The sequence below is a fragment of the Lutjanus erythropterus genome, chromosome 14 (assembly GCF_056507025.1).
Source record: "Lutjanus erythropterus isolate fLutEry1 chromosome 14, fLutEry1.hap2, whole genome shotgun sequence".
Lineage (NCBI taxonomy): Eukaryota > Metazoa > Chordata > Actinopteri > Lutjaniformes > Lutjanidae > Lutjanus > Lutjanus erythropterus.
The window spans coordinates 11,734,021-11,746,392 of NC_139330.1; the positions used below are offsets into that span (position 1 = coordinate 11,734,021).

General features: G+C 40.1%; 1 protein-coding gene across 1 annotated transcript in view; it reads right to left on the bottom strand.

The window, feature by feature from the left end:
• Positions 1–12,372, bottom strand: part of wdr11 (WD repeat domain 11) — a 65,667-nt gene that overhangs the window by 50,472 nt on the left and 2,823 nt on the right. Inside the window, exons 3-7 of the mRNA XM_084735987.1 lie at positions 11,396–11,549; positions 10,960–11,133; positions 10,394–10,595; positions 4,180–4,345; positions 421–523 (exon numbers count right to left, since the gene is read on the bottom strand). Coding sequence (XP_084592113.1) covers positions 421–523; positions 4,180–4,345; positions 10,394–10,595; positions 10,960–11,133; positions 11,396–11,549 — 799 coding nt within the window. The remainder of the gene's footprint in view (positions 1–420; positions 524–4,179; positions 4,346–10,393; positions 10,596–10,959; positions 11,134–11,395; positions 11,550–12,372) is intronic.

A 12,372-nucleotide genomic window follows, 5' to 3' on the forward strand; every position in this document is an offset into this window, starting at 1 on the left:
GGGAAGACAATTTTTGAACATGTCTGAGAGGAAAGAAGAGGAGCACAGCAGAGAGATACAGAGAAGGATTTAAAGAGATAAGAAGGAAAAAAGCAAATGCGTGAGGGACTCACAAAAGGAAATGGCAGGAAAAAAGAAAAATGCAGCATGGAAGCGATACCAAGGCGAGTAAGTGAGGGAGATTCAGCCAGACAATGGACTCCCATTGGCCTATAACACTAAGCCAAAGATAAATGAGACACTAAGAGTCTAAATGCCCACTGGAGCATAGAGAGAGGCTACAGGCTCTGACTGCAGTGCAGCTTGGCTGAATAGATGATGACTGGGGGCGGCATGGTAGTGAGAGTGGTTTGTGAGTGAGTATAGGACAACTAGCATGTGCTCCACGTGCGTGCATGTTTCTACGAAGAGGTTTCATACCTGCTGCTTCCTCTGGATTGGTAGTGGAGCGGCACACTCGGAGAGTGATACACCCGTTCTCATGGAGACAGTAGAGGGCGTCCCGCTGAGCACACGGAATCACCTAAACACAGAGAGCCAAAGAAACAGGTGATGATGAGTGTGTGTTCACTTAGTGAGATCAACTCTGATTTCTTTATTTCAAACATTATCTGTAAACACATGGCAACATATCATAAACCAGCATTAATAACAGTTATGATAATCATGATACAGATCACAATGTGCTGATGTACTGCACTTTAGGGGTGGGTGGCTCAATCCCAAAATACTAATACTTCCAACATTACGTCTCATTTTTGAAGATTGATTCTGGCATCAGTTGGATCGATACAAGAAAAAGGGATAATTTTCAGCTTCTTCTCTTCTACATCGTGCCGTTTATATTCCATCAAAAAGCAAAACTGTCTGTGCAAACCATGTTCATTTGTTCAGTGCATGTGATCCTTGTTCCTCCACTGCTCTTGTCTGTTCTGTGCACTCAAACAAATCATGTGTTGTGCATGCGCAGCATACCAAGGTGCACACCCTGACCATTTTAATCACATCAATCACACACCGTGATAGCTGCATGAAAGAAGAGCTTTGATGGAGGCATTTCACAACTGCGAACGAAAACCTGTGTGGTAGGAAGGCTTTTCACTATAAATATGTTTAAACATTTAACAAACATGTCATGAAAGGGAAACTGTAACAGAAATGAAGAGAGGTGGAGGGAATGCCTTTGCACACACACCCTCATCACAGGGACACATTGTTGAGTCTTTTCAGAGCAGCACAGGTCGGATTATCCAGGAAATAGCAGTTTAATTAATAATTTAGTCAAACTGGATTTTCAGCATTGATTAATGTTAAATTTTCAAACTGTAATTTCCCATCAATAGCTGTTACTTTAGCAGAAATGTATTATCTAAATGAATTATAAACATACCTCAAAGCTAAAATAGGAAAATGGCCAAATATAATAACCTAACTATGAAAGGACTGCTATACTTAGGCAACTGAAGATGTATTCACCCCTTAATAATAACACACACACTGCTGTCCCCTACATGAAAATATATAAACACCTTTCAATAATAAAAAGCATCAGTATCATTATCTGTGATCCTAAATCACTTGGTTTCACAACAAAACAATTTTTATGGTATCGCCCACGTCTCCTGCAGTAATCTGCAAAAGACACCTTTGCCTCGGCGAATAAGGTATCTCTGATGATTCGTAAAAAGTTGAGCCTACAACTTTCAGTCGATCCATGTGAGTTCCATTTATATACAGCCCGCTCTTCCCCAACTCACTTTCCCTCTGCTCTCCAGGTGGCGCCTATATGATGCATGCTGTTACATAACAACAAGGGCTGAGGGGAAGTACTACTTACACAACTGCTAATGAAACACAGCTTGAGTGTTGAACAGGTGGCGCTTAAGTTTGCTCTTTGCACTGCATCACTGTGTCAATCCATCTGTTCCACAGACTGAGAAGTCTGTAACATATTTACCAATATGTACTGTGTATGTGTAATTTTGTTTGATTTAGTACAAACATAAACAAAAGTGTAACCAAGCCATAAGCCCTTATGTTTGTAATGCCACGGGTGACGTCTTCACATGGCCTCTTTTATCCAACCACCAGTCCAAAACCCAAAGAGATTCAATTTACAATAAGAAAAAAACTAATACACAAAGTGGAGAAGATGGAACTTAGGGAGGTTTGGGGATTTTGTTTGAAAAGTGACTTTTTAATTGACAGATACATTTTCTGTCAACCATCTATTGAGTGTTTCTGGATAAAATAAACTTATTAATCATTAAGTTAACAACTGAGCGCATGTGATTATGAAAATCTTCACTTTAAAGATATATGTCTCAATACACTCTCAAAAAAGCAGAAGGCATCCACAGACTGATTGTACAGAGCAACATCATTAAGGTGAAGAGTTTCTCTTTTTTTCAATTTTCTAACGGAGGAACAGATTTTGAGTTCAACAGGGGTTTATATCCTACAGTTTCAGTAATAATACAGCCTTTTACATTTATCATTTTTCATTTTTCTTCTTTTCAGATTAAAAAAGCCCATCTTTGCAATTTTCCAGGTAAAAGTTACAGTGAGTAGCACTTTTTCTGAATAAAAATCTGTCTACATTTATTTTTGACATTACTTTTGTAGTTATGTCAGTGGACGTAGCACCACTTTTGCCCACAGTGATAAGCTTTAACCAATCACTTTAAACCCAGATCCCACCCCATGCATTACATTGACAGACTTTATATTAGATTACATTAGACGTACAACTATTGTACATGTATCTGATAAACTGGCAACTCTGTGTACACTGTCCATGTGCCAAATCTGACAGCGTGTATAATAAATGAGGCTGTGTCTTTATTTCCCTGTTTTTCCTTGGCTCTTCTACACTCCAGCCTGGACTTTTGCTAAAGCTGTGTCATCAGTCATGCAAATTGGCTGTGTGACAAGCACTTTATAACACTTAGAGAAGGGAGGTGTTGGCTGGACAGAGCCTCGACAGCTGAGTAATACTACCTAACTCCTGCTCTGTGACTTTAAGAATTACTCGTTGACTACAAAGGCTTGTTCTGCACCTTTGTACTGTTTAACCATGGATACATTTATTAATACAAGATTACTGACAACCCAAAAAAAAGTATGATTTATGAAAGTAAAATAAAATATAGAGGAGAACACGATTTTCACTGAATCAGAAAATGATGACTGACTGTGGTGATGAACTAAGGATCAGTAAACTCCTCCACGCATGTGTACTGTCAAGGTTATACACTTGAAAGGGTATATTATGGATCAAACAGAGTAGAACCACCACAGTGGAAACCACGGCATCTACTCAGTGAAATAATAGGCCACCACAATGGTCATTCCTTCACAGGCAGGCACAGAGCTGGGAGTGAGAGCAGAGTGAACAGGGTGACATTAAGAGACAGTTTCTGTTCCATTACAGGCTCTGCAGCCGTGACAAATCCTTTATCTAATGCCCCCACAGCATTCATCAATTTTCAATTAGAATTCCAGACTCCAAAAGAAGGGAACTGGCACCTAAAGGTCACCATGCTGCTGAATGCAACTACAGAAAGGAACAAGAAGCCAGACGGTAGGTAGTGCTGGTGAGATTTTTTTGCTGTATCTAAGGACTACGTGGCCCTGCTGTGCAGTCGTCAGACCTTGATGAGGTGAGCACTGAGAGGGAGGAAGAGAAGTAGAGAACTTTATCATTCATGGCAGGGGGAATTGGCTCCCCGGAAGAATCATCCATAAAAAAAAGACAGATTTTGGTAAAGCCCTACGAGAAACGCAATAAAAGTAGAAACTGTGCACTGGGTTCATTTGAGGGGAGGGAGAGATCGTGATGCAGGAAGCGCATTAAAGCGAGAGAGCACAGCCATCCTTTCATTTATCTCACCTAGGCCAACTGAGATGTCAGTGCAAACATTGTGCTAGTTGTCTTTGCTTGTAACTTCCAAATGCACAGCAGGAGTGTCTCTCCATCACATTCAAACCCGTTAGAAAAAGGGCTGAAAGCTGTCAGAATTCTGACCTTGAAAAATTCATGCGATTAGCAAATCAATCACCTTATTTCCAGCAAAGTTTGGTTGACTCTTGTTAGGTTTGCACAAACTTTTGATTCTTTGACACTTAACTGAAATCCTAATTACACAGAATTCGGTGTGCATATATGCAGCACCTCACCTGAATGAAGGGCACCCCGGAGCGCTCGATGGCCACCACGCCCACCGTCTGGCTGAGCTCCAGGTCCAGGATGAGGATCTCTCGGGGATACAGCAGCAGCATGTGGTTTCTCTTGGATGGCAGGTAGGACAGCTGGAGACAGTCGTTCAACGTCACCGCCTCCGCACTAACCGCACCGCAAAGCAGAAGAGGGATGGGGAGGCACACAAAGTAGGAACAGGAAATTAATTTCAGTGTCAGGGTATTTTCTTAACTGGAAAAATCTGGCATGTACTTAGAAAAAGGTACATTAAAAACCTAAAGTACATGTATTAAACATACTACAACAATCTCAATTTAATACTGATGCTTCTATATGACCTGCAGATGCAAGAAGAAGAAAATCACTGAGAAGACTGACTGTTTCTATATAGTTATTCTTAATGCCTGCCACCGGGTCAGATTCTCGATGAAATCAGTTGAAATGCTTTGTAGCATGGATGCCGGAAGAGCCTATTATTTTTACATTTTCCCAGGAAAAGTTAAGTGAGTAGTAAGTTAGTCGGCTGAAAAGAAGCTGGAGCGATTTCCTTTAGATTATTTTATATTTCACACTATATTTTGTGGCAATGGTGGTGGAAACACTATAGCTTTTGTCCACAAAAATCAACAATATGAAAGTTTCCATGTAGCCACTTTAATTAATTCATAAAAATACTTATTCCTACACTTGGGCACTGTTTTGGATACTCTATATACCGCACACAAGACTTTTTCAAAGAGGTGAACATTTTAATGACTGATAAAACAGGATGTATTTCCAGTCTTCGGCAGACACAACACCATCGATATAATGAGAGTCTGCTGTAACAACACATTCATATGAAATATTAAAATATGATGAGCATTAACACGGTGATGGACAAGAAATTCTTAAAAGAAGTTAAATAAGAACTGTCTCATTTTTAACATGAACTTGATCTTTTTTCATGTCTTCCCATTCAGAGAGCTGGATGAATTAGTTATTAGTGCTGTGAGCTCTGTGAGTCGCAGACAAATGAGGAAAACTTTAAAGTGAATTTTGTCTAATGATGCAAAGCTGATGAATTAAGTAGGTACTGGCAGCTCTTCCGTTATTTTGAGAGGCCTAAAAATTTTTGCTGGTTAATCTGCACCGATGGGACGTCTTACAAACTATCAGCAGAAATTGGCCAATGGCTGTTCAATGTTCAGTTCAAGATTTATCCAGTTATTCAGGAATTTATTACTTTGAGTTTGATGCTCATCCAAACTATCGTTAGTATATCACCCTTTAAAAAATCCACTATCCGTAGACCTCTACCAAAAATGTTGAGTCTGTGTGCTGTAACATCTTTCATGTGTGTTTAAATTAATTACAAATAGTATTATCCTTGGCAGCAGCCGAGTTTGATCTCTCCATATGACAACAAAGCAGTCAGAAATACTTAGCATTCAGTTCAGAAGGAACAGAGAGCTGATTTTTACTGAATCTATGAGCTGGTTGGTGGCCATAACTCATTCTTACAGCTTCATTCCTTCAGGTCACCACGAGATCAAATAAAGGCGAGACAAACTTTATAACACAATAGAGATCATTATCATCTTGGGGAAAGCATAACAAATAAAATGGACTCAATAAGGGAGCCTTTAGGAGTTTCTAAGCTAAATCACACTGTTACCAGCTTACTGAAGTCAGGCGAGACAGAGATAGAGGCTGAAATGTCTGAGCCACCAAAGGCAAAACATCAGACAGAAACAGTAAAAGAGACTTCTGTGCGTTAGATGCAAAAAGAAAGCAACAGATCTTCAGAGAGAAGACAAAAAACACAGAAAAAGAGAAGAAGAATTAACCCCAAACCCTCCCAAAATATTCAGCTGTCCAATTTCCACAACATCACACACTCCTCACATCTCTGTTTCTTTGCTGTGAATGAAGGCTACAGCAGTCAGTCAGTGGTTCACACATATATACAGCACACGTGCACAAACAGCCTGATTTGTGCAAGTTGTGTTTGATAGAAGTGGAGGCTGCCTCTGAGGACTGAAGTTTCAAAGAGATCTCAGCTACTACTATTATTTAATCATCTTAAATAAACTAAATGACCCAAAGGCCATTAAAAAGAAATACTTTTATACAGTATGTTGTCCAGCTTGAGCGTCTGTTGTCTAGACAATACAGAATAAATTCACACAACTACACTGGCAGGCAGTGGTGCGTAAATCATGACTTTGGCTTGGATTTGCACATGAGCACAAAATGTGAGCATAATTACATTTTATAACTGAGACCCTGCGGCCTTGGCTAAGAGAAGACCGGCACCGGTTAGCAATCAATGTGGGGACAAAAAACCCTCCAAAAAAAATAAACCTCAAACTCTTATAAATTGCCAATTACAAAAGAAAAACCCAGACAAAAAGATGTTTCAAAATCTAAAACTTGCCTGCATCAATTGGTCATGAATGCTAGTCCTCTGCACTCCACCATAAAAAACTTCTTATTCATCTATTTATTGAGGTAATCCAAGTTTTGCTTTGTGAGCCAAATAAAGGGACCGCAGCTAGCATTTCTTGTAAAACACTGTGTTGAATGATGAGTAAATGAACCTTGCGATTAAGATAAACGATCTTTTATGATTTTCACAGAATAGCTTGGCACAGTTCGGGGTTTGGCTGAGTGCTCTTGGCTGTCTTCTTGGTGTGATGTCTGTTGATTAAAGACAATTCAATATTTTATCCCTTGTCCATGTGCTTCGCTTACTCTAGCCTTAAACCAATATCCCCCCAATATCCTTAAAAATATAAAATAATTAGGATCTTCATGCAATCGAATTCCATTTTTTTATCACATTGTCAGATTTATAGGGTTTTTTTTTAACATGCACAGTAAGGATCCAGAGAAAAAGACATCAGTTTTACTAATATTATTGTTACTCACTGTTTACTGATATCTCTCTTTACACCCTATCAGAGCTGCACTAAAATATTGTGAATATAAATACAATATTCTAGTGCTGCTTCACATAAAAAACTTTCAACCAGCAAAACATGGGGTGGCTTTTATTGTGAAGCAGTCACAGGAAACGGAACATACTTGTCACTGTGACTAGCAATCGTTCATCAAATGCACGAACAAAACAAGACTGCAGCTGTCTTCTGCATTTTTTTTGTCAGCCGAATAAGAAGCAGCAGCTACAGTGAGGGGTCAGAGGGAGACTTGCAAGCCACAGGCTGCACACCTCAAACTTCTCAGCAAGGTAACCAACTTTACTGTACCCTGTTGTGTGGAAAACTACCCACGCTGTGTGTCCATAAATTCAGATCACGGTTGCTCACGGCAAGACAGGAAAGGCTGACTATAGACTGACTGACTTCTTTATTAAAACAACATGTGTTTGCCGCTGAAAGAGTGTTTTCTGACCCGTAATTCTGGTACCTGTAAGATTAAATCACACATAACATTACCACGGTAACATGGTAACCACAGGTGTCTGAAATCTTCGGGATTGAAACTGTAACGTCTTAATAAATAGAACTAAGCAAAATGTTTGTTTAAAATAACAGAATTTCCTGGCAGCAACATGTGATTGTTTTATTTTTTCATAAAGTACACATCTCATTAATCTAAAATGCATGTTTTATGCTTTCACAAACATTAGGGTGAAGATCTAATTCCGGTTTTTAACTCAAAGGCCCAGGTGAGCTCAGTCAGGTGACGACCCGCCCATGTCAGCCAATAGAATGATGTGGTTGACCAGGCAGCCTCCAAGACAGGGGAGTGACGTCGCAACAGATGTGCAGATTTTACACAATTCAGGATCAACAGCCAGTTATCACCAGTTGTTATAACTACGACGTCACAGCGATTCAGTCTATAATTTAATGTTCTTCCTAGTTTTCTGTGATATTAGGTTTTAAAAATCAAAAATCTGACAATTTAAAAAAAATGGATTTAGTTCGTCCATGTGTGTTTGGGCATGCTTGAGTGTGTGTGCGTGAAGCCAATATCCGTTATCTTGATAAAAGGACCAAATCTCCGCTGGCCGAACAACAGGATTAATGGCTGTCTGATGAGACAATAATGTGCATGATATAGTACTGTATTCGGCGGTTTTCTGATAACAGTCTGGGAGAGCAGAGTCTTATTTAAACCCCCATCTATCAACCACAGCAGACACAGCCAGAGAGGAGAGATACTGTAACAATGAACATGATAAACACCCAAAATCGACGTGCAGACAAAGGTAGACTGAAAGAATACAGCAATTACACACCACATGAAAGGTGAGGGAAAACAGTGTCAATTACCAATAGAAGACACAAAGGCTGAAATGAACATGCAAGGGAGGTGAATAGAGAATAAAGTCAAGTAAGATTAATGGAGTGTTTGTTATTACGGCTGGTTGGGTGGGTGGACAGAGAGGCCGGGGCGCTGCAGCTATAAATAAGTCTGTTTGACAGTCACAACCACTCAGGCAGGAAGCTGCCAGCACATCAAACAATCCGCTGGATCCCGATCCGTCTAAACTTTGTAAAGTAATGCCTTTTTACAAGTCTGCCACTTAATGGCATAAAAATTAGGTTAGCCACTACTTCTTCTGTGTCTCAGCATTAAAGGGCCAAGTTGTAAATGTGCCAAATCATCACATCTACCCCTATTCTTCAGATAAATGTAGGCCCCTCATTTCCCTTATGTGATTTATCACCACATCTAACCTCAAAGGATGTGACACTTTACTCGAACCTCGAATTTAAACTGTTCTCAAAACCCTATACTGACTTGAACAAAACAAACTAAAATTCATCCTGTTACAGAAACACGATTTTAAACAAATCCCTCAGGTGTAATCCATACTTTCCTTGTGTGTCATAAGATACGCTGTCACTCACGATTCACTACATTAGTTCTTAAACAAAGCAGTAGGAGGTGAGATGTGAAAATCCTACATGAGATTCATGAAACGTGCGCAGACAGCCAAATTTGCTCTTACCCACCTGAGTATGATGAATTGTGTTTCATCTTAAATTGGATATGAGTGCCAGGGAGTTTGCAATTAGCATATAGAAACGCCCCGATAAATCCATATAAGGGCAAAAGACGCAAGCCACAAACCCACAAGCCACTGATACTGACTGACATTAAACTCAAAGAAAGGAAAAAGAGAAATGAAAAGGAAATGACAGCAAAAATGGAGCATCACTGGAGTGATTTAAAGAGGTTTCTCAGTTGCAGGCCGTTGTGTTCAACATTTTGTGCATCACAGATTATTTGGGCATTTATTTTAAGGACATTTTAGGACAACAAATGCAGCAGAAGATGGTGACTTGATGCTCTCTGGATTACAGAATTTATCTGGTCTGCTGAGCAGCACTTTGTAAACTGAATAAACTGTGGTGTTAATTGGAGAATTTGGGGAGCGCACAGCACATCTCTGGTGTCAGCAGCTGTCCGTGAGTGTGTCTGTTTGAGAGTAATCCAGCTTTAATATCCATTAAACAACGAACTGAGATATGTCACACCTACTGCCTAACTCTCTCTGGAAGGCCAGGACAGTGACAGCAGTGAGTACCAGTTGAGGCTCCACAACAGCACACAAGTTTTAAACTATCTTTCTTGGTAACTTAATCATGTAAACATATGTTTGAAGAAATAAATAGCTGTATAAAGTGTGTTTTCTGTGTTTATTCTTACCTAAGAACAAACAGTAAATAGGAAATGAATAACGGACAGCGCTAAGCAGCTGCACTTCAACAACCCGTGATACAGACAGGTTGACTCAACCTGTTGAGAGGTCATTCAAAAAATGTCACGGTACTGTATTAATGTGATCCCTACACTGCATCTGTTACACTGCATTTCACACTCATATCTGTGGGAAACTTCGATTCATCAAGCAGGACATATTCATCGCCTGAATATGTTGTTCAGCAGCAGAGGACATAACATAATTAAAGCAAGCTGACAGATGCAGATTCACTACAGGTCAAGGGCACATGCATACATTTGGTAGCTGAAGATACCCTGAGTCTGATAAATTGTCTGATAAAATTATCTCTTGGAACTCTGTTTGAATAAAACTTCATTTAGGTGACCCTGAAAATTTCTAAAACTGATATGTGAGCAAGAGTCTGACAGACTTTGAAAATGATTTAAGGTATTCAGTAAATATATTTATACATTTTAAAATACAGTTATGGAAGAAAAACTGTCTCTTACGTGGGTTTTTCATTGGTGATGAGCACTTTGACCTTGTTGAGGGCTTTCTTGGCACCAGTGGGGGCAGGAGCAGCAGCAGGCGCAGGTTTGGTGTGGGCAGGGCTCGCATGGGGGCTGGCAATGTAGACCTTTTTGCCAGCACTGCCCGGTGGTTTTGAGTGGGTAAAGTCTGTGATGAAGACTATTCCTTCGCTGGTCAGCACTGCCGAAAAAAACAGGAGAAAAGAGTATAAAGATGCTTGTCACAGCTGTTGTGTTGTTAATGAACACCTGTCACTTGAGAAAATGTCTGTTTTCCTTTACCTCTGTTTTTGAAAATGAAATGTTACCAACAGTTCAATGGTTTATATAATTGAATGCCCTGCATCTCTCTAGAGGCGGCACAGTGTATCTGACATGTGTTAAGATATATTCAGGCATAGTATTAAATCTCATTCCAACTCGATGAATCAGAAATCTAAGAAGTCTGGCTACAACATAGAGACAAGATGTGTATAATATGTGGGCAGCAAAAGTTAAAAAGTGAAACCGTGAATAAACTACGCCTGAGTCAGATGTTCACCTACATGCCATGTTGGAAGGGTCAAAGGGGTCAAAAGAAAAGGAGAGGATGTTCTCAGCATAACTCTTCTTCCACAGCTTGGTGCCTGTGTCTCCATTCCACAGAACGATATAGTTTGGAGGGTGGATGGCTAACAGCAGATCCCGAGACGCATCCTGATTCCACAACCACTCCAAGTCTGCCAGAGAAAGACAGCAAGACAGAGAGGAGGATGGTGGAAAGAAGAGGATGTAGGCGTAGTGTGCGCCAGGAGGAAAGACAGAGAATGATGGTAAGAGCATCTTAATGAAAACAAATGGCCAACAACAGAGCAACAGTTCAATGTTTCTGCCTGGCAGCACTGCCGGAGAAATGTCCCCTTCCTGTACAGAGCTGACAGACAAAGAATCAATCCAAGCCTACGATGAGGAGGGCGGGACTGATCACGGAAGATTTCTTACCCTGGATAGGTTTGGAGTGCTCCTGGATCTCGCAGTGGGCAGTGCCGCTGACCACATCCCACACTATGATCTTCCCCGAGGCATCTCCCGAAGCCAGCCGCAGACAGTAAGGAGAGCTCAAGTTGTGGTAGTAGTTTTCCCTGGACCATTTCACCTAGCAGACACAAAACAAAAGCTGAGTATCTGGCAGTCGCTACAGAAACACTGGAAGACTTCCACTTTTTTGCATTTATGTAAACAAAGTAAACCACAGAACCTGCCTACAACATTTTTTTCTTTCACAGAAGATGTTGAATTTCACTCATAAAACACCAGACAGACAAATCTGCTCATTTAACTGTGGACTATCCAAAATGGTATTAGTGCTTTTACAGATTGTAACTAATAAAGAAGATGAGTGCATTCAGTAGCGTAGCATTTATTTTTTTAATTTAATTGCATGAAACTAATTACATGTAAGATGTTATTCTCTGCTAGAATCATTTCAGACATTTGAGTTATTTTTTGTCACAATTAGCATATGAATTCTTGAGTTACAGCCAAAAATATATTTTGTAAGCTCACACTGACCTTTGACCATTGAAATCTAAGCTGTCCATCCTTGTGTGGACATCTGAAGCAAATTTGAAGAAATTCCACCCAAGATTTTCTGAGATATTGTGTTCACGAGAGAGGGAGGGATCTGAGGTCACAGTGATGTTTGGCTGTCGCCAGCTTGGAGCCATTAAAAAAACATTATTTAAGGTTTATCTAATATTGTGAACCACAGAGGTCCTTGAGCATACAGTCATAACTGTACACCAAAAAACAAGCTGATGGATCCAGTGGTATGAGAGATTAGCTGCCGTCAAGCTCCAGGTCCCGTGGTACATACACATACACACGCACAAGTGATCACACGATGTCTGGCAGGCATAATAAGCAGTGCCTATAAATGTGGGCTTAGGGGACTTAGATACAGAAAATTGAAGAAATAA